Consider the following 23,054-nt stretch of genomic DNA (forward strand, 5'->3'; position numbering starts at 1 on the left):
GTTTATACCAGGGTTTTGGAGTCCATTGCATGGTTGTGAGGGAGGCAACCACTCAAGAGAGAACCTCCTCTTCAACTCTTCAGTCTCACCTTACTCCATTCTCCCCCCTCACACGAGGGGCCTTTGGCCTTCTTTCATTCCTCCGAACTGCCAAGCTCTTTCCAAACTCATAGCCTTTGCATATGCTACCTACTAACCTGATCTGTTCTTCCACGCTGTGCTAGTTTTAGATTTATTGCTTCTCCGCTCCAATTTATCCTTTTGCCTGATTTGTGCAAATATATCTGGGTCCTTGAAATATTTTTTTTTCTTTTGTCAATTGATAATGTTAAGTTTGACAGTAGAGGGCACTAGAGAGACATTGCAGGAGGGAAAAGGTCTTTCCTGATGGTGTCCTTTCTTGGTAGGCTCATGAAACATGGGCAGCCTGCTGACACCAGGCTCCTGTCACAGATGCAACTTCTCTGACACCGGACTTCTGTAATGCATGGCAGCCAGCAGCTTCTTCTGGCATCCACCTTGTACAGTTTTGTAGCAGAGTGCCTCCTGTGAGATACTTACCCACAAACAACTTTCCCTGGCACCCTAGAAAATAGATTTCTGGCAAGTTCCAGAGGATGAAGTTTCTTCAAGTTCCACTCCTCTGGATCACAGTGACTTCTCTGCTACCCAGTGACCCATGAATGTGAGCTCTCCAACAAGGTCTGGATCTCTCCTGGCAGTAATGGCTGGCTCCTCTACCTGTTCTTCCTCTACTCTTTAGAACTTTCTTATCTTTCACTAGGCAATCCATTGTCACTCCAATCACCCCATTATACTTAATAATTATTTATATTAAAGTTCCCCTGTTCAAATTACCATGTAGTTTCTCTCTCCTCACTGGCCCTACACTGATACATTCTCCACCTGGCTAATTTTATTCAGTTAGGTGTTAATATCATTTCCTCAGAGATACCTTCTCTAATTCCTCAAATCAAATTTTATTTCTTTACTTTTCCTTTATAGCACTTTTCACAATTTTCAAATTATACATTCATTCATGTGATTATTATATCTCTATTTTTTTCTACTAGATAATAAGGTCCAAGAGGGCAGGGATCATGTTTATTTTGTTTATTGCTACAATCCCAGTGCCTACCATAGTTCCTGACCCATTAAATTAAAAAGGCAGCAAATATTTAATGAGGTCCTACTATGCACAAGTCACCGGTAGCAACTAAAAAAAATAATTCCTATCCACAGGGAGTTGGCAAATTTATATGAGACAATAAGACCCACACAAAAAGTATAAAGCCTTCAAGGGAAAGTTCTAAAAGGTCCAAATGGTAAGTATTGATAATTCAGGGACAATCAAGAATTTTATTTTAGAAAAGACTTTCATTTCTTATAAACATCCCTAGAAATTAATTTCTTCTTAGCTAATTCAATCTTATTCATTATATATCAGTAGAGAGGGAAATGGTATAAATAAGATCAATTATTTGTTTTGGAAGATATTTTTTGGTAGCTTGATGGTGAGTTATTAATTCTCCTGAGAATTTTTTTTTCAATCCGGCATTGTATTTTTTTTCATTTGTTCTATTCATGTGGTTTACCTAAAGTAAAAGTAATTAACTATAAATTGGGAGCAAATTACTCATATTTCTTCTTTTCTAGTGCGGAAGTTCTCTTACTTTAAGCATTTCATTTAGTGTCCACTGGTAAAGGCTGGCTGTTACCTGTTTATCTCTACGGTGAGACAGCCTTCTATAGGTGCATACTTTGGTAGGATCTGGGACAAATCACAGATTTATGTATTCTAAGATTTGGAGGAGTTAATAGTTACATCCTCTTCATTTTCTTCATCTGGAAATGAGAGACTGCACTACATACTCTCAGATCCTTCCAACTCTCTCTCTGAAAATGAGCACATACCAGAGTATCAGCTGAGAAATAAGTCCCAGTGTTAGGTATGTGTCTGCTGAAAGTCCATAGTTATTTAATGCATCATTCGAATTGTAAATTCTGTTTAGAATATATACTTAGTGAGGTTTGGCATTTTAAGGTGCCAAATGTCTATTAGGGTTTGATTCTTTAGTCCACTTTGATCATATAATGCAACCTTCCTGGCTTTCAGCTTCTTGATTATAAGGAGAACAATACATTGACAGGATAACATGGAGTTTTTGTTCAATTAATAAACATTTTTCTGAGTATTTATGTGCCAGGCAGTGTATGAGGCATTGAGGACACAGCACTAATACATGATTTCTGTCCTCCATATTTAGGGTAAATTGACACAGGAAGAAACTGGTGTTATAAAGTTATGTTAGAAAGTCATTGTGGTCAATCACTTATAAATCACAATACATTATTTGCTATTTTTACTATTTTCTATTAAATAAAAAAAAACACCTTCTATAAGAAATAAGATAGGATGGAGATTATTCAAGATATACTGTGTCAAACTGAAAAAGGAATAAACAGAGTTAAAGATTTATTTGACCAGAGACAAGAAAGCAATCGGGGAATGCAAAGTGGAAGTTAGACTTGTTGACTGAGTGCTTTGAGACTCCTAGTTGAGAAGATGACCCTCACGCACAATTTGCCTCTTAAGGGAAGGTCTCAAGATGTATGGCAATAGAAATTTTTTGTAGCTGCAAAGTTTAGTACTATTGGGTGAGAGACGGTTAAAATCCTTTAAAGGTGAGCTAGTCAAGGGAGGTCAGAGATAAAACAAACCTGACTGCGTATATTCAGATTTAGAAAAGCAATATTCAACTACGTAGACTGGCAACTCCACTAATGTTTGCAACTCCCCATCCAGACGCAGAACCCCCTATTGGAAACTCGGATGTGCTACTCAAGAGCCCGCAGGGTTTCTATTTCTGACCAGGGGATTATAATCATTTTATTTTAGCAACCTCCTTACTACAAGACCAAAGCCAACAGTACTCTTTCCAGACCTTCCCGCCCGCTCTCTCGACTACCGCTCTAGCTCTAGACAGACACGCGAGGGCGGACGTCAAACCGCATCCTGCCAGCCAGACACATCCAAGCCGCCTTCCCCGCGCCTTCTGGAGAAAAATGACTTCCCATTGGGCCAACCTGGGGCCATGGCTGGCTCCCGATTGGTTTAGAGAGAGGCGTGTCTCTACGTCACACCCGTCTCTACAGTCTCCTAGCTGCTCAGGATTGTGGGAGGATGGGAGAAAGTCCCGGGGGAGGAAAATAACCCGGAAAGACCTTTGCCGGCCTAGGTCGGCTCTCTTTCCGGAGTTGATGTCTCCGCCCACTAACCATGAGAACTCCGCCCTATACCCCGCCCGCTCTAGGGGATCAGGTGATCTCAGGCCAGCGCGGTCACGTGGGCTGGGGCGCGCCCGCCAGTTGTGGCCATGGCTGCCGCAGGCCCCAGTGTGGTGAGGCGAGTGGAAGAGCTCGGGGACCTGGCTCAGGCCCACATACAGCAACTTAGTGAAGCTGCCGGTGAAGACGGTGAGGGAGCGGAGGAGAGGGAAGTGGGTGGGGCGAACAGTTTTACAGGGCTGGCGCTCGATGGCTGTAAAAGCTGGAGGCGGTAGCCTGTGGTCCGTGGGGGTCCGAGGCCGTAGCTCTCCCAGGTCTTGCGCCCTGATCTCCGGTGCGCTGTCGTTTGCCCACTCCCCAGAACTCACCTTGCCAAAGCGTTATTGCAAAATACGGCTTAAAACCCGTATTTTTCAGAACCCATGAAAATCTGTCCCGTAGGGGTATCTCAGCCAGGTCTTTGCTGTCGGGTTTAACTGTCTCAGCGATTGGGAAAAGCGTAGAATCGGAATAACGAAGTACACATGAAAGTTTAAATTAGTAATAGTGGTTTTGCATCCAGGAAAGATAGGTAGGCATGTATAAGAGTCCTGCCTTCTCATTGCTGCGTTATAAACTTCCGTTTTAAGTTTTGGATTTAGAACTTAACTGTAAACAGTATTCTAAGGAAGAGATTTACATTGGTTGTAATTTAGAGTATTCTTTCGCATACATCTTCTCAATTCTCACAAGCGCTCTGTATTAGAACACTTGTTTTGGAAACCTCTAAGCTGTTTCTTTAGGAAAAACTAGCTTAGAGAATTACCTCAATCTTCTGATTTCAACTTTAATTCTCTTTTCATTGCTTCTCAGCTGCTTGTAGGTTCTGCATTACTCCTTTTTGAGTTTTGAGTCATAATTACAGATAGGTTTATAAAATTCTTTTGGACTGACTCATTGTCATCAGATTCATAGGAAAACAGTGTTGGAGTATTTTGCAACTACCCAAGCAATTGAATAATTCATGAATTTATTAGAGAAAGTCTGTGATAAAATGCCCTCATTTCAGTGAAGAATCTTTGCCGAATTATCTTTTCTCAGGATTGTGTTCTTCGGTGACCCACAGACCGCCCTGAAGCTTTTTTTTTTTTTTTTTTTGGTTTGTGGTAAGTGAATCCCAGGCTTCACATGAATAGTTCTTGGATAACGGTAGCTATTACTTGGGAGTGTATCTAAGTTACCTTTAATTGCAGCTCCATTTGAAACAGTCCAAACAGATCAAAGAATTTTTTAAGTTATCACAGAACCCAACAGCTATTCTCATTTTCCTTGGAACAGTTGTTTAATCCAGTTTGGAATGAATGAGGGCTGGAAATAAAAGTCAATGGTGCTGGGTGGGGCGGTGGCTCGCTCCTATAATCCTAGCACTCTGGGAGGCCCAGGTGGGAGGGTCGCTTTAGGTCAGGAATTGAAGACCCACAAGAGGGAGACCTAGTCTCTACTAAAAATAGAAAAAAAAATTAGCCAAGCAACTAAAAATAGAAAAAAATTAGCGGGGAGCACCTGTAGTCCCAGCTACTCAGGAGGCTGAGGCAGGAGGATTACTTGAGCCCAGGAGTTTGAGGTTGCAGTGAGCAATGATGATGTCACTGCACACTAGCCGGGTCAACAGAGTGAGACTGTCTCAAAAAAAAAAAAAGTCAATGGTGCCATATACTGTATTTTTGTTCGAGGGCTGTATACTTCTGAAAACTTGCTACAGTGGTCCATATTATGAGCTATTAATCAGTATTAAAATCAGTTTAATCTTATTAAAGTATTAACTAGCATGATTTTCTTTTATGAAGTTTAATTAAAACAAGATTTGTATGTATTTGACTTGAACTTGGCATTCTTTTCCCACACAACAAAAATAATAATACAAATTCAAAATTTGCCCTGTAATGTAACAACTATATATTTATACTAGGTTATAGGGGGTTAGTATTTTCCATTGTCTTTTTCAAATTAGATCAGATGCAGCCAGACATTATTCCTTCTAAGAATGCTCTCTTTTATTTCTGCCCAATTTTTTATTCATTTATTTCTCGCTGTACAAGCACAGTATGTTCCCTATCTGGAAGCATGCCATGAGAGGGACTTTTTCCAGAGATTATGAAGAATCACTTTCATCTTTTGCCTTGCCAATCGTTTGACTAAATAGTTCTAGTAAAATTACTGCATTTTTATGGGCTTTTCCAAAATGTGAGCTGTGTTACACCCCCACCCACAGTAATTATGTCATGAGTTCATGTGACATACTTCTTCAGCAATGGTTTAGTGAGTACAATGAAAGTCTTTACATTTAAAATCATCTGCAAGCTAAGAAGAAAATATCAACACAGTCTAAAGAAGCACCTAAGGAGTGCCATGTTCCATACAATTTCAGTTAATAGTAGAATCTTTTTTGCAGGGGGTGGTGTATGGGTGTTACTTCTGGGCTAGGGGTAGGAACACAGTGCTAAAGAAGTTGCATTCAATTCAGGTGAATAGTAGATCTTAAAGCAATCAGAATCCGGTCTACCTACAGGTAGACTTGACGTGGGAAAACTTAAGGTCATCATGTGATTGCCAGTGGACGTAATCTGTAGGTGCTTTCGCTCCAACATTGAACAGCTTATCTGTCTATATAACTGCTAAGGCTGGATCAGATGGGCCTTCAACAAGTGCAACATTATCTGTCTGTTGGCCAGTGAGGAAAAAATGGTATAATGGTATATATTTCAGAAGGGAAGCATGGAGGGGCAAACTCAGGGACTTTAGTGTCTTGATACCTCAATTCAACTGCATGAGGTGATGCAGAAGGGTGTATAGTACCTTGGAGTGGACACATAAGAAAAGGTAAAATGATACAATAAATTAAGGGATTATGACATTAGAAAAGGGAAGAAAATTAGGAGACAGTGAAAGGGGGGGAGGGCGAATAGTGATACTTGGGCATATTAGAAGGATATGGTTCATTTTCTTTTAGGTTTTAAAGAAATGGGGTGATTTGTTTTATTTCTAAGTTTTTAAGGGAATAAAATGCATAGATGCATTATGTAATTTTAACAGCTAGAAACACATGATAAAGTTATAATTGCTCAAAGTGTTAATATTTTATGAGGCATTTGATTTGGTCAATTGTGTTCTTTTAGAAAACATTTACAATTACATTTATGAAATTATAAGTTTTCAGTGGAAACGCCTTCTCTAGGTTTATGTATATTTGTACTATTCCAGTGCGAGTTTTTATTTAAACATTAAATGCATCAACATCATAAGAGAAGTATTATGAGAATACAGACTGCATTCAAGAAATGGCAACAGTGAATCTAGAAAGTTTTCAGACTTTGCTTTTTATAATAAATGTATTTAATTAGGATTAGGCATTCTGATATATTTTATGTTTTAGATAAGATATAATTACTACCATGCTGTTTCTCCATATACGATAATTTTCATCTCATCATTTCAGATACATAACGTTTTTTGTTTAAATAGCATTCTGAAACTATGTGAAGTGATTATCATGTTTTTATTCCTTACAGATCACTTTTTAATTCGGGCCTCTGCAGCACTAGAAAAATTGAAACTCCTATGTGGAGATGAGAAAGAATGTTCAAATCCATCAGATCTTCTAGAACTTTACACACAGGTACTGAAATAGATGTGGACTCTATCTTATAAGGGCAGATTTAAAATGTTAATTTGTTCAGAAAACTGTGTATAAAGCATATAGATTTGGAACTTTGATGCCATGTACAAAGAAGTAAGATTTATGAGATGTGTTGATAAGAAAAGTCAGGGAAAAAATCTTCCAGATAAGAGAATTACTGCCATTTAGAGATAAAAAGCAGAATTCTAGTGCATGATGCATCTATTCTAGTGCATCTATCTAAGTTCTTGATGGTTTCAAAGGGAGTAGGGGATTCTGTAAGGGCCTTGATTATTTTTTTTTCCTGATTACTTTATTCTTTCCTCTCCTTAGGATTCTCAGCGTGGCTTCCCGTTCTAGAATCATGCCTGTCCATGAGATTTTTTTTCTGTTCCTCCTTTTTTCTTTTATTTTCCTTTCAAATTCAGGCCTCTGTGTGGACAGTACCTATTTTCTTGGTTTTCTGGAACACTGCTGAGACAAGCTGACGTCAAGAAATATAATTTCATTATAGTAACTAACATTTATTTAGCACTTTGTAATTGGTAGAGTGTTTTCATATCGCCTTTCTTGATCGTTAAGGTATAATAAAACAAATGGTTATAGGAGTAAACTTAGTTAAGCTTCCAAATTGCCCATTTGTAGCATTTACATGCCTGGCACTGTGCTTTCTGTTAGATGGTACATAAAGATGGTTTCTGCCTTCAAATTTCATGGCTGAATGAGCCTAACAGCTAATCACAAACCCCAAATAACTGTTATAATTCGGCAGGTACTTTGCTTTACTTTCTTTTCTTTCAGAAGGCTTTTGCTTGTCTGCATATGGTGGATGTCACCTCATTTTTTTTTTTTCACATGGAAGTGTTCTAAATATTTTAATTTACTTCCTAGAATAAGGCAAAAGACCTAGGGATGCAGATTTAAATTTCCCAGGTCCTCTTGAACCCTATTTATGGTTCTAAATCAACAGATCATAGTCTGTAGGATGATGATCTCTCCTTCCTGGTTTAGGCCTTCCACACGGTAACACTTACCACTTGAAGATCACTAACTGTGTGCCAGGTAATGTTCTTAGTGTTTTACATATGTTAATTAATTCCGGAATTTAGAAAGGCATTTAGTCCAATTTATCATTTTACAGGTGAAGAAACTAAGGCTCAAAAAAGATAAAATTGGCTTGACCTTGGTTAGTTAGGTGGTTAGTGGTAGAACTTGACACTAGAACCCGGTTTCCTTAGTTTTAGTCCAATAGAATAAAAAAAGAAAAAGGACTGAGGAGTTTTAAGATGCCAGAATAGAGAGTCTCTAGTATTTAGGAATGCCAAGGACTTAGTATCTGAATTGCATAATGTTGATGGTATGCTTCCTCCATTGGGTGGCAGCGTACATATCCCCCAAATACTGGCTCTGCATTTGGAAAAACATAAATCCTTTGAAGATTCAATATACAAAACTATAGGTGGTAACCTTAATTCGATATAGCAGGCATTTAGAAAGTTTTCAGGGATTATATATGGATAAATAGCAAAGACTATAATAATTATGTTTTTCATAATTTTATATAATTAACTTCTGTTAATTAAAACAAATCCTTTTATTTTTGGAGGGAAACAAGATTATCATTAATTCAGTACTTTAGTAAAATACCTATGAAAAATACCTAGTTTTCTATAAGGTCTGTCTCAAATTATGTTTACAGCTAGGTATTTTGCCTACTTCTCAAACTTAAGTACTGTGCTAAAAGACTTAAATGTCTAATAAAGCACCTATATGCGTAAGATTAAACTGTAAGAGTTATCCTTTAAAATGTAAATCATTTATAGGTACTTTTTTCTCTTTTTCTTTAGGCTATTTTGGACATGACATATTTTGAGGAGAACAAGCTAGTAGATGAAGATTTTCCTGAAGACTCTTCTTCACACAAAGTAAAAGATCTCATCAGTTTTCTTTCAGAACCAGAAATTTTAGTTAAGGAAAATAATATGCATCCAAAAGTAAGTTTTGCACTCCCAGAAATTATGGTGGAATTTTGCTAGTTCTTGCTATCCTGCTTTTTGGAGTCTATTTTTTTCTTCTTGATTGTATCTTTGTTTCTGTTTTAAATTAAGATTGAAGGCAGGAGATATGAGAGCTTACATTTCACACCAATATCACAAATAAAGTATCATATTTTAATAAATGTTTCAGAATATTTGCATAATTTGCATAATGAGATTGTAATGGCAATACCTAACAATTTTCTAAACATAGATATTCCCATTTCTGTCCCCTTTACTTTGCAGATGCTATGTTTCCTTGAAGGTTACTTAACCTAATTATCACATCTGTTGTCCTTTTCATAGTCTTCATCCTTCTGAACATTTGCTGCCTTTCTTAGTATTAATCACCCCCTTCCTGGATGCTTCTTTTCTCCTTCTTCTTCTTCTTCTTTTTTTTTTTTTTTTTTAAGAGATAGGGTCTTGCTCTTCTGCCCAGGCTACAGTGCAGTGGCTTGATCATAGCTCACTGTAACCTTGACCTCCTGGGCTCAAGTGATCCTCCCACCTCAGTCTCCAAAGTAGCGGGGACTACAAATGTGCACCACCACTCCCAGCTAATTTTCTTCCCATCTTGGCCTCCCAAAGGGCTGGCATTACAGGCATGAGCCACCAAACCAGGACATCTCCTGAGAAGTAAGAAGCCCTCTCTTACTCTTTCCCTAGCAACTACCCTCTCTTCCATTCTAGAAACATAGGCACTAAAGTTGAAAGAATAACCCATAGGATAACTCATAGGATGTCTCTTTTATCCTGTGATTGTCTCTATTCTATCTTTGCATGACAACTTATTCACTTACTTTGTACTATTATCTTTACTTAGGTAATTCCAAGATTTATATCTCTAGGCGGGCACGGTGGCTCACGCCTGTAATCCTAGCACTCTAGGAGGCCAAGGTGGGAGGATCAGTTGAGTTCAGGAGTTCGAGACCAGCCTCAGCAAGAGCAAGACCCTGTCTCTACTAAAAATAAAAAAAATTATCCAGGAACAGTGGTGCGTGCCTGTAGTCCCAGCTACTTAGGAGGCTGAGGCAGGAGGATTGCTTGAGCCCAGGAGTTTGAAGTTGCTGTGAGCTAGGCTGACGCTGCAACACTCTATCCCGGGCAACAGAGAAGAGACTCTGTCTCAAAAAAAAAAAAAAAAAAGGATTTATATCTCTATTCCTAGATACTCTTTCAAGCATATAATTTCTCATCTTTGTATGCTGACTATCTGTTAATACTGCGATAGATATCTTTTTTGTTCCCTGTATTTATCAGGGAAGGCTAACTGTGGAAACAAACCATCCCCAGATTTAAATGACATACTGCCATAAAAGTTTTGATTTCTTAAAATTATTTTTGTGAATAGCTTTTTCATAGTTTATTCTAGCAGTAATAGAAATAGATATGTTTTTGCATCAAATAATGTATTTCTGAGAAGTTATCTTTTTAATCAGATTGTGACTACTTATATTTCAAATATATTAATTTTCTAAAATATTTTTAAAACTATTTTATAAAACTATTTGTAAATTGAAGTAGTTATTTTTATTTTCATGTAGCAATAAACTTCCATATTTCTAATTGATTCAAAGTAAAGCATTCTGTGTAAGCATAGGGCACGTTTTGTGAGGTGAGAGTGTTTTTAATTGCTGAGTTTTTGAAATTTAACTTCGACTTTTATAAACGTCAAGACAGCTGTATCTTTGTGTTTTAGCACTGCAATTTGCTCGGGGATGAGCTACTGGAATGTCTATCTTGGAGACGAGGAGCCCTGCTATATATGTATTGTCATTCTCTGACCAAAAGAAGTGAGTGGCTCTTGAGAAAATCTACTCTGCTTAAAAAGGTAAAAAGGCATTTCTTACACATTTTTGATCGTTGATATTTGTAGGTTTCAAAAAGCTGTTTTTGCTATAATAGTAGTAGAATCAAAGGGTCTGTCTGGGTTTGTGTTCTAGATCTTTCACTTACTGGCTGTGTAATCTTAAATAAATTTCGATCATTTTGAAGACCAAATAAGGTAACACATGGAAGCACTGTGTAAATTGGGAAGTTCTACCTGCTTTTTTTAAGATCTGGATTTTTATTGTTTTAAATATAAGATAAACAATATCAATTTCTAAGCATTTTTTTTTTTGGCCTAGAAGAAACACTTGGTTGGGAGCATCTGTCAGCAAAATCCTCCTAAAGAACCCACATGACCCTCCTCTTAGAAAATTGTGGCTCTCTGATTCATCTTTCCTGTTCTGACCAAATCACTAAATCCAAAGACATGGGTCTTAGTATTGTATCACTAAAGATTTGAACTTGTGTTAAATGTACACATAGTTTAGGTGGAATTGGAAATGGAAGCTCACAGTTTCAGATATAAAAGTTTGATCATAATATTTCTAAATTATAAGTATATACATGTTTTTAATAAATTGTTTTTGAACACATCTTTATTATCTTTATCCATTTTTCCTCTACCATCTTTGACAAGTATCTTAATGAAATGTGTTCTTGGTTAACATTTTTTTTTCATACTTTTACTAATTGGAGCATTTGAAGGTATATACTTTTATTATGAAACTCTTGGAGTAGTGGGACCTTATACCATTGAAATGTAATAGTCATAAGCTATATGTGTAATACATATTAGCCCATTTTTTCTTGAGTAAAGAATGGAAAACAATATTTGAAGTTTTATAGCTCTGAATATAATGCTTTTAATTCTTTGGCTTTTACTTTCATTTAGTACCTTGTTGATGGAATCAGTTACTTGCTACAGATGCTAAATTATCGGTGTCCTACCCAGTTAAATGAAGGGGTTTCTTTCCAAGACCTAGACACAGCTAAATTACTGAGTGCAGGTAATGTGATCTCTTTTTCAAGTTTTATAAATGATTTAAGTCTTTTTAAGATTTTTGGAAGTTTTATTAGATTTTACTCTGATTTAAATAAATTTCAAGCTCAATTATAGACAAAAAGTAATAAAAGGGCTTTTAAAAAGTTGAAAGATTAGAGTCTTTTTATGTAATATAGAAAAATACTCTTAATGTCTTCTGTTTAGTAATTTTGGAAGAGTTATGTTACTTTTATGTATTTTACATCCCCACACATCCCCAATCAGCATTTTATCAGAACTAGGTTTGGCTACTTATAACAGACCAGAAGTAACTTTTAAACAAAGTTGACATTTAGTGATCTTTTGCATAGAAATAATCTAGAGCTGGTACAGTTGCTCCATGGCATCATTATGTTATTTTTTTTTCTCCATCATCTTTAGAACAGAGTCCTTCAGCTTCAGGGGGAGACACTTTATATAGAGTACAATATAAATGATCCTTTCCAAAGTTGCATGGCATGCATCCCTGTTTATGATACTGCTTCCATTCTCAGTATCCCAAGATGCTCTTGGAGCTCCTTCTATCTCACCTGTGTTCCATGCTACAGGAATGGCAAAAGAGAATTTCTTTCAGCCAAGCTCTTTTAGAGCAGCCTTCTCAGAAGTTTCTTATGACTGACCTCCATTTTACTAGCTAGAATTTAATCAGATGACTTTACTTTGCTATCAGGAAACCTGGAAAGTATAGTTTTTAACCTGAATTATTGCCATCTCAAATAAAATTAAAGTTCTTTACTAAGAAGGTGGGGGAAGAATGAATTCTGGGTGGCAACTATAAGTTTCTGCCACAAACATTTATGTACTTGAAAATTCTAGGAACTGAATGTAGATCATCATTTGGGTTTTAGACTGGAGTGTGGGGAGAGAAGAACCACTTTTAACATCTCTGTAAATTGAGAAACTGAGGTCCAGGTTAACTAGATGACCTGTTCAAGGTCACATAGCTGCAAGTGACATTAGATCATATGTGTAAACTTTTCTCTTATACTTTGTCTGAAATTTTGATGGGAAAAAAATGAAATATTAGGAATAATAAGAAAACTTCTTGGGAAAAACTCTAGAATTTTAATTCTTCTTGTTTCTTTGTTGGCCTCTTCAGGCTTTTCCTTCCTATTTAAAAACATTTCATAGATAAAATAGAGTGATTTAAATGTCATTAACATGGTATCCAAAAATTGTTACTTTCTGTTCATTAAGAGAAACATTTTATCCCAAAATGACTTATTGTGAATACAAAGAACTCCCTAGTGGGCATGACATTTGACAAAACATAGGGTGTTTTGATGTATTTATGGAAAATATAGAAGTATAGAAGGAATGTCTGGAAAATATCCAGCCGTAATTGTCTCCATTTTCCATATTACATGGCTGGATTCTTTCTGGACAGCCCTCCTGTATTATTATATTAGTTATTAGTTCTTCCAGATAACAAATTAGAGGCATTGAAATTGGTCTTTTTAAAATCTCCTCAACTCACCCAATGGACTCTTAACCTGGGATACTGTTTAGAAGAAAAAGGTGGGGGTAGGCCTTAAAGCTTATTTAGAACAAAAGAGAGTGACACAAGTCACCTATTTTCTCATTCTCCTGTTGCTGGTTATAAGGTAAGATACTCCCACAGCCTGGAATTTTTTCTTCAGGAGGTATGTACTATTGGTGCCTTCTCTTCTTGATCATTCTTTGAATTTACTAGCCTCTAGTTTCACTTACTTCTTCAACAAGGGAATCAAAAGAGTGAGATAGAGTCTTAAATCATTTTCCAGGAAAAAAAGAAAACAATACAGGCAGCACAACAGTTTTGCCACAGCCCTCAGTCCTCTTATGGTGTTGGCTTCTTGTTCTCATCTGAAGATTGCTTTGCCCAAATCCATCTCTCTGAAGATGATTAGATTAGAAGCAAGGCAACCTGCTTTTATTGGCTAAATTCCTCCTAATACTCCGTTGGAGAGGCTCTAATTATTTTCTGATAGCCAATCTAAACTGTAATTCTGAATAATTCTTAATATCTAGGGAAAAAAGTTCTATATGGGGCATCAAAATATTTTTGTGGCCAGATTTTGGTGATGTTACCTAATTTTAGGTATATAATTTTTGTATATAATTGTATATAATTTTTGTATATAATTTTTGTTTCTTTTTCCAAGGCAAAATAATCATATTGTTGTTTAGACATTACCTGTATGTCATTAAATTTTCAGCTTTCAAAAATTACCAAATGTATACAATAAGCCTGTGTACCTCAGCCCTGAGCCTCACTCTTCCATGAAGTGAGGCCAGAGAATTTTCATCTTTGGACATGGACTTATCAGACAAAGAGTTTGTAAAAATAACCTTGTCAGAATAAACGTGAAATCAAATGGGGAAAAATCAAAATACTGTCCAGCTTTTACACCCATGGTTTATGCCCTTTTTAATACCACTGAGGACCCTCTCTCCCCTGCAGATCTGAACTGATATCACTAACCGGTAGAAATGTGGGAGGTGATGAAGAGAGGTTGGTTAATGGGTACAAACATACAATTAGAAAGAAGGAATAAGTTCTAATATTTGATAGCAGAGGAGAGTGGCTATAGTGAGCAACAATGTATTGTATTTTTCAAAATAGCTGGGAAAGAACTTGAAATGTACCCAACCCATAGAAATGATATTCAGGTGATGGATACCCTAAATACTCCAACTTGATCATTACATATTCTATGCATGCAACAAAATTTCACATGTACCCCATAAATATGTACATATATAACATAGAAAAAATTTTTTTTAAAGTACAGATTTCTGTGTAACCCATGCAGTTTCTGATTCAATAAATGAAGCCCAGGAATCTATTTTTAATAAGCATCCTAAATTGTTATGATGTAGGCAGATTTGGACATCACTACTCCCAGAAGGTGCCAGTCTGGCCACTTTTTTTTGTGAGAAAGTCACATTTCTACCCTCTCACTTCATGGATTATTCTCTTTCTCCATCCCCACCTCTAGCCCCCATGTCACATACGCCCTTCCCACTGTCACATGTGCATTTACCGAGGGCATGCACAGTGTAAAGCGTTTTGTCAAAAAACTATGCTGAGTATTAACAGAAAAAGAAAATATCAAGGAAAATTTATAGAAGCAAAGAGCCTGTATCTATAGAGTAGTGGACTCCTTGTAGGAATAGAGAGGAAGAAAGTACCTAATTTTTACCTTGGTCATCTCTTCCTTTGGTATTTTAATGCAGTAGTTTTGAAAGTATTCTGTGGACCAGCAGCATGAGAATCACCCTCCGTTTTAGGAGTTAGTTTAAAAAGATGCAAATTCATAGACCCAACCCCATACTTCAGTGTGAAACTGGGGATGAGGGGCCAGCAATCAGTATTTTAGTAAGTCCACAATGTAATTCAAATGCGGGCAAAAGTTTGAGAACCACTGTTTACCGTAACAGCCATTCATTCTCTTTCTAGAAATGCTTTCTGGTAGGATATCTCTGTATCTTGGTCATAGGTTATTCTTTGTTGCTAATGTAAAGAATGAGGTTAACCTAAAGAATGAGGCAAAAATTGTTTCTCAGATCTCCCTTAGGAAATCATTTCTCACCAAGTAGCTTTATTTTGTGGGACATAACTTCAGCTCTTCCTCCCAAAGTTCTAGCCTGTTTAGAAATTCAACTTTCCCTCCATTTTTGCTTCTCTCTCCCTACTTTCTACACTGGTCTTTTTAGGAATAACTAGACAGAGTATAGGATCACAAAATAAAAAGGATATACATTCAGTCAAATGCTATATCTAATAGAAAATAATTCTGAATAATATCCAATGCTGTATCTAGCCTTTTCTTTGAGGTTTATGATCTTTTAACTACAAAGGAATAAAGTAAAAAGAAACGATTATATGTAACATGCCTTGTACTTATTAAGTAACATTGGTTTTATACATACAAAGCATAATATGGTGTAGTTTATCATGTGGTTGTGAATGCAAGTCTCAGATTTTGCTCTTCAATGGTTATTTTTTTACTGATACCATATGTTAATGAGTCAGCTATTTTGCTGAACCTGTTGTGTCTCTTGCTACTATTTACAAGCAGAATTTGAGATGAAGTGAAGGTGAAAACTGTGGGGACAAATTCTGAGACCTTTAAAGGCTTGCGGTAGATTAAAAACAAAAACTACCACAGTTTTTAAAGTTGAATTTCTAGTACCATCATAGTCATTTCTTTTGAACCATATTAGGTGAGCAGCTGAGATTATGATGCCCATTTATTTCGGATAACCTTTTCTAATCACAGAAGTATGTTAGAATAAATCGCTTATTTTTACTTTAATTGTCTTAAGAAGTTAAATGTTAATATATTTTAATAACACTTCATGGTTTCTAAAACTCTGATACATTTTTATTTTATACATTCCTTAAGAAAACTCCATGAATTAAGTAGATCATGTGGAATCCTCATTTTTTAGATTTATAAACTGAGATTCAAAGAGCATTGGTGACTTGCCCAAAGTTACAAAGCCAATAATTTATGCCCAGATGTTTTTGATTCTAATAGGTCTATTTGTCTTTTTGCCAAATTAATATACTTTGTGTACCATAAATGTTTAATTATATAATTGCCTATTGGAAAAACTACTCATAAGAAGAATGCATTCAATTTTCGATAAAAATTCTGCAGTGTATTTTTTTCCTGGTAATACAAAGCATCTTCTTTAATAATTTATAATTGTATGGCCTCTCAGGCATGATTATGCATAATAATTTCTGTAGACACTTAGAGACATAGAGGAAATGTAGGATATTTAACTGTAGCTATATTAATGATCTTATAGCATACCCCTAAATAAAAGTTGTGTCCATGGATGGGATTCCGGGAGTTTATAAGTACTCTGAAATTGCAGAATTTGGGGTGTATATCCTGTATTAGATTAGATTCTCAAAGAAATCCTAAAGAGGATCCCAGAAAGGTTAAGAACACTTATCTAAATGGTTCTTTTAAAAATTGCTTTGATAGTACTCTGTTTTTCTTTTTGTAGTGGGCTTCTTTAGTAGGTGAAATAGAGATAAAAATGCAATGAGGATTATATTAATGATACTTGGCTTTTCTAAGTGGTTACTGTTAAATGAGAATGAAAAATGCTTAATGACAAAAGGAATTTGTTACAGTTAGTTAATAACTAGGGTTTCTTTTTAAACTTTTAATTCTAATCTGTCAACCTAAATGACTTTCCCAGGAATATTTAGTGACATTCATTTGCTGGCTATGATGTACAGTGGTGAAATGTGTTACTGGGGATTGAAGCATTGTGCTGATCAACAACCAGAAAATCATGAAGCGAATACTGGTGTTTCTGGAGCAAGCTGCACTACACACAAAGAACCCTTGGATTTCCGAGAAGTAGGAGAAAAAATTTTGAAGAAGTATGTGTCTGTGTGTGAAGGACCCCTGAAAGAACAAGAATGGAATACAACAAATGCAAAACAAATTTTAAACTTCTTTCAACATCACTGTAACTAGTAAGTTCATCCCGTTCAAACAGAAAAACAAAGAGACCCATAAAATGGAAAAGAAAGTTCCAGAAAAGAAGACATATTGACACTGAATTTGAGAATATTACACTGCATAAAGATATACAGCGTGGGTACCCTTCTTTAAATGCCATCACCATCTTTTATTATATATTCTTAAACCCGTAAAGCAGCAGTCCCCAACCTTTTTGACACCAGAGACTGGTTTCATGGAAGACAATTTTTCCACGGACTGGGGTGGGGGTGTTGGGCGGGGAACTCAGGCGGTAATGTGAGCCGTGGGGAGCGGCTCTAAATATAGATGAAGCTTTGAGCCCTCACCGCTGCTCATCTCCTGCCGTGTACCCCTCCTTCCTAACTTCCATGGAAGACGATTTTTCCACGGACCAGCAGGGGTAGGGGTAGGAGGGTGGGGCAGAGCTCTGAGGTCCCCCCAGTACTGGTCCAGGAGTTGGGGATCGCAGCTGTGAAGGAATGATTCTATAATTTCTAAAATGGCATATATGTTATTCTAACTCAGTTTGAGCTACAGATGTCCTGTCTTAATAATGAAGAGTAACCCAATTTAGCTTTACAAAGATTTTTTCTATTAGTTTAGATTATTTTTTTTATTGTGGTAAAATATATATAACATAAAACTTACCATTTTAACCATCTTTAGATTATTTTTTAATCTCCTTATCTTGAAGTTTGCCATGCTTCAAAGATTAAAATCAAGTCACCTCATTGTTTTGAATATATACTATGGATATAAATGTAGGCAAAATGAAAGACTATGACTAATATTTAGATTCCATTTCCAGTAAGATAAATAATGAAAGACTCCACAAAGGAATCATCGTGTTTAATTATTCTGCCGTGTATTACTAATTGTATTTAAAATTTTTCTTCTTTTAGATATTTTACAAAAATTTTAAAATGATTTTCCTATTTTGTTTTAAAAAATGTATGGCTTCTCAAATGAGTAATGAAGATAAAAATCAAGTTAAGTTAGCCCACCATTAGTTCATATGCTTTTAGGGTACATCTTTTTATATTGTGTAGAAATTTTAATATTTTTTGCCTTTAATAATAGGGGTGAGTGTTAAAGGCTAGAGAACCTAACTTGACACCTTGTTCGTGGTCTTTCTGTCTACCTCAACTCCTGTTGTCATTTTGGGATGATCTTTCTGATACCTTGCTGATATCCTGGATTTCTGCCCCAGTGACTTTGTCATATTCCAGCAGTACTCCCATGGCCGCACCTTGAATGTCACCATGTTGAGTTTCTCTTTCTGAAATCTTAAATTTCAGTAACTGATGACAACTCTTCATGTTTTCAGCTTTTTCACTTCCTTATTTTATATATTTTTCTTCTTTATATATATATATATATATATATTTTTTTTTTTTTTTTTCTTTCTCCTTTCTACAATCTTTAGATTCTTCATAGCCTCCTTTTCTTGACTGCTCCCCTTACTCCTGAACTATCAGCCCCTTTCAGATTTTCTTGCTTCCCTGTCTACCCTCAGCTTTATGGAGCACTGTATCAACTATTCTTACTAGTTGTTCCTTCTTCCCTTTGTCCTTCAGCCTAGTCATTCTGCAAGCCCTCAATTGAATTAATCCTATTTGCTATCTACCTTTTCTGGGATGCTGAGTTCTGCATGAAGAGCATGCAGTCCTTCAAAGTAGAATCACTACAAGTGTCTTCCTTCAATTTTAGAAAACCTCTCAAGGTAAGCATTCTGTTTGTTACTAGGGTGGCCTCTCTCCCTTCTCCCACTGTGCCTGAACCAAACTTCCATCACTTTCCTTAGGCCCTCTGGCCATCCCCTAGCATATGGCCCTTCCTCCTATCATACAGAAAATTGAGACTATGTTTACCAACTTTACTCTTTTTCCCCTGCTTTAGAGGAAAAGAAGTTACCTGTTTCCTATAGAAAGCTAATCTATGCTACAGATTTCATGTGTGCTGTCTCCCTCATTTCCCTTGTGGCATCTCATTTTCTGCCCACTCTATAGGTCTTTAGGTATTGATCTTCACTAGAGTTCTGTCCTCCTCCCCCTAACTTTTTTTCTTTATATTCTTATGCAGTGTCATTCATAGCCATGGCTTCTTTTATCATCTATAATATCACACTGATTCCCAAACCTGTAAGTTGAATCTCAGCTTCTCTCTTGCTCCCTAAACCTTATTTCAAACTGCCTATTAAGTGTCTTCACTGAGACATCCTGTAGTAATTTTAAATTCAACATGTCCAAACAATGAGTCCTCATCATTCATATAAAATCCTTTCTATTTCTTGTTTTCTCTTTGGATCCTCCACAGAGAGCAGGGCAACATGGAATACCTACCTTCCCAGCGTCACCTCTGTAGTCATCATGGGTAATCATGTTCTAGCCCAGTGTTCCTCAAACATTTAAAACACAGACTCCTTTTTCAAAAACATAAAAATTCTGGTTACAGCCTTTAGGGAAAGGAGAATCTCTCCCCATCCCTGCCTCAGCCCCCTTGCTTATCCTTATACAGCTAAGATTTTTATTTAAATTAGCATTTTAGCAAGTCTTACTATGAAAATACCTTGTACTTTCTAAGTATAAAGACTGAAATCATTATTAACATCGTTTTTAGAACCACAGACTCTCTCTCTTCCTTTAAGAGCATCGCGATCGATCAATTGCAAGTACTTCCAGTTCCTTTCCAAAATGTATTTTGTGTTCTTTCAACCTCATTACCCTTGTAGACATTATTGTTTCTATGTGTTTCTATGTGGCCAAGTGAATACCCATCTGTCTTTTAGGACTCAGCTTCAGTGATATTATGCTCATAGGCTTTTTTTAGCCTTTTCTAGTCAAAATTAGATACTACTTTGTTCTGTTCCTTTAATCTTCCCCTCCCATGTCATTACACCGATCACATTGTTTTGTAATTATTTTCCTTACTATTAATAGATGGTAAACACTGTATTTTTAAAATTTATCTATATACATAGTGCTTAATGTATGGTTGGCCCTTAGTAATATTTTATGAATTAATGAGGCATAATTCTAAGTGCCAAACTGCACAAAAAAAGGGTTGCTGCTATTGGATTCCAAACTGCCATGCCCTCTATACCAGTGGTTGACAAGGCATATAGGAATATATACAGTCCTCAGAGAAGTATTAATTTAGATTCCAAACCTGAGAAAACAAGAACTTTCAGAAGCTGGGAACATCCACTTTGCCTTCATCACCCTTGTAGACCACTTGAGTCTCACTGGTTGCTACAATTATGAGGGTGTTACTGGGTGCTTTTTGTACAGCTTTCCATCCCCCACACAGTTGGAGAATAATTTATAGACCATAACAGTTACAATGCTTTTTACTCTAGTATATGATAAAACAATGAACACATTTTGTATGTGTTAAAGCCTGCTAAATAAATTCTGTTTCATTTAGAATGAAGTAACCTCAAGGTACCAAATACGCCACAGAAGGAAAGTATTAATACTACAAATCATTCACTCAACAACTATTGTGTGCCTGCTAAATCCAGATTTTGTCCTAGGCACTGAGGATATAGCTTTGTCAAACTCCCTCCTGTTTCAAAGCTCGTGTTCTAGTAGAGGAAGTTAGACAAAGCATTTTAAGAGGTAAATGTATCGTGTGTCAAGTAATGAGTACTGTGAAGAAGAATAAAGCAGAGTAAGGGGCTATTGTGACATGGGGAGGGTAGGATGCTATCTTATTTAGGGTGGTTGGAAGCCACCTATCTACTGCTTTAGCATTTGTGTCTTCAAATTCCCCTTTCTTGGTTAAATGACTTGCATATTCAGTACATTCATAAAGTTTCTCTTTCTTATGAAAGTTCTGATACTGAATTAAGGAATGAATCACTCCTTAAGACCTTCTCCTTTTGGGTACCTTTAAAGAGTTTCTCTTCAGTGTGGACTTTGCTAATGGGTGAGTGATACCTAAAGGCCTTGTTGCAATTTTTACATTTTTGGTTTCTCTTCAGTTTGAATTCTTTGATAGTTACTAAAACTCAAACTCTGTTAAAGGACTTTTCACAACCCTTAAATTTGTGTGGTTCTTTCCCACTATGAATTTTATGATGTTAACTAGGCCTTGAGACTGAGTTAAAGGCCTGTCTGCTTTGCTACATTTATAGGGTTTCTGGCTACTGTGAAGTATTTAATGCTGATTAAGGTGCAAATCGTGACTAAATACTTTTCCTTGTTCCTTTGCATACGGTAGAGTGAGGTGAGAGTCATGGCTAAGACCCTACAGTAAAATTACATTCCTAACTTTACAATCTCGCTGTAAATTCTCTGATGTTCATTAAAGTGTGTGCTGTGTCTAAAGGCATTCCCAGATTCATCTTGACATTTTTAAAAACTCACAGCTGGTTCATATGCTGGTTTTAGATTGCTTGTCTCTTATCTTTCCACCTTCCAGGGCTCCTTTTCTGGCTCTTATAAGGGTACCCCATCTGCCACAGCATCCGGGATTCTGTAGTTCTCTAGTATCACTTCCGTGTATTCTTTGTTAACAATATGAGATGATATCATGTTATAGAAGTATTAATATACATTTAATATATCTACAATTAAAGTGCGCATTATGTATTCGTGCTGATGTTTTTTCATGTTTTTTGTTTTGTTTTTCTTCTAGTGAAAGTTTCTAAGTAAAATGTTTTAGAGCATATAATTTTTTTTTAAATTAAACCATATTCCCCTACTTGTTTCTTGTTTTCTTTTATATTTGGTTGTTGCATCAGAATGAAAACTTTTATCATCTCAGTTTACTATTCTAACTTCTGAATGTTATTTCTTTTGGTCCTAATACCTTTCAAAGGCTGGGTAGTACAGTGATTAGGATTGTGGGATCTGGAACCAGAAGGCCTGAGTTTAAATCACAGCCTTGCCATTTTCTAGCTATTTTACTCTATGTACGTTATGTAATCTTTCAGTGCCTTAGTATCTTACTTTTTAACACAGGACTATTACTAGTACCTACTTCACAGGATAGTGAAGTTTAAATATTAGTAAGTTAATGTTCAAAGTGCCTTCATTCAGTGCTTACCAATGGGAAGAGCACAGAAGAGTTAGCTATTACTAGTATTAGTTTCCTTAATGTCTAGTTCTGTTATAGGCATACCTCATTCAGCATGCTGACTAATGTTCCAGTGCCTATCAGCCAGAACGATTGAATGACAAGCTCTTGTTCTGATCAGTAAAGCACTGTCTTTTCTTTAGTTCAAGTCATGTTGATCTTTCTAGATGGGAAGCAGGATTCAGAGAAGATATTAGGACTCAGATAGGCATCTCAGATGTTTTTTGCAGTTATGGCTGGAAGAAAACCTACAGTTAATTTTCAAAAAGTTTTCAGTCCCACCCTCCAAATGCATATGTACCCACTGTATTGAGATGTATTAGTCATCTGAATATTACACATGCCCTGTCTAAAACTTCTACATTTACCAATCAGCCTGGTTGACTTGGTTTCTGGTACCTTTTAGTCTCACTTTTAACTCACAAGTCAGAGGCATTTAATGAAATATTAGTTATCTAAATATTGTACATACCCCATTTAAAAAGAGGTTATTTTAAACCCTGATACATCCACATGATTGAGTATTACGTAGCTGTAAAGGTCAATGAGGTATATTTCTGTATAATGCTAGGGAGTGGTCTTATTAAGTGAAAAACAAAGTGAAGAAAGTATATAGTATAATTTAT

The 23,054-nt window shown here is 36.3% G+C and overlaps 1 protein-coding gene across 1 annotated transcript; it reads left to right on the plus strand.

Annotated features, from left to right (window-relative positions):
• Positions 1 to 3,377: 3,377 nt before the first annotated feature.
• On the plus strand, positions 3,378 to 17,486 carry LOC105814702 (chromosome unknown open reading frame, human C5orf51). The gene is made up of 6 exons (XM_012649778.1): positions 3,378 to 3,477; positions 6,837 to 6,943; positions 8,791 to 8,937; positions 10,679 to 10,810; positions 11,702 to 11,816; positions 17,057 to 17,486. Exons 1-6 carry the CDS (start codon positions 3,378 to 3,380, stop codon positions 17,338 to 17,340), a joined length of 885 nt encoding a protein of 294 aa, XP_012505232.1. The 3' UTR covers positions 17,341 to 17,486.
• The last annotated feature ends 5,568 nt before the right edge of the window (positions 17,487 to 23,054 follow it).

This window comes from Propithecus coquereli, unplaced genomic scaffold (genome assembly GCF_000956105.1).
Source record: "Propithecus coquereli isolate 6110/MARCELLA unplaced genomic scaffold, Pcoq_1.0 Scaffold110, whole genome shotgun sequence".
Lineage (NCBI taxonomy): Eukaryota > Metazoa > Chordata > Mammalia > Primates > Indriidae > Propithecus > Propithecus coquereli.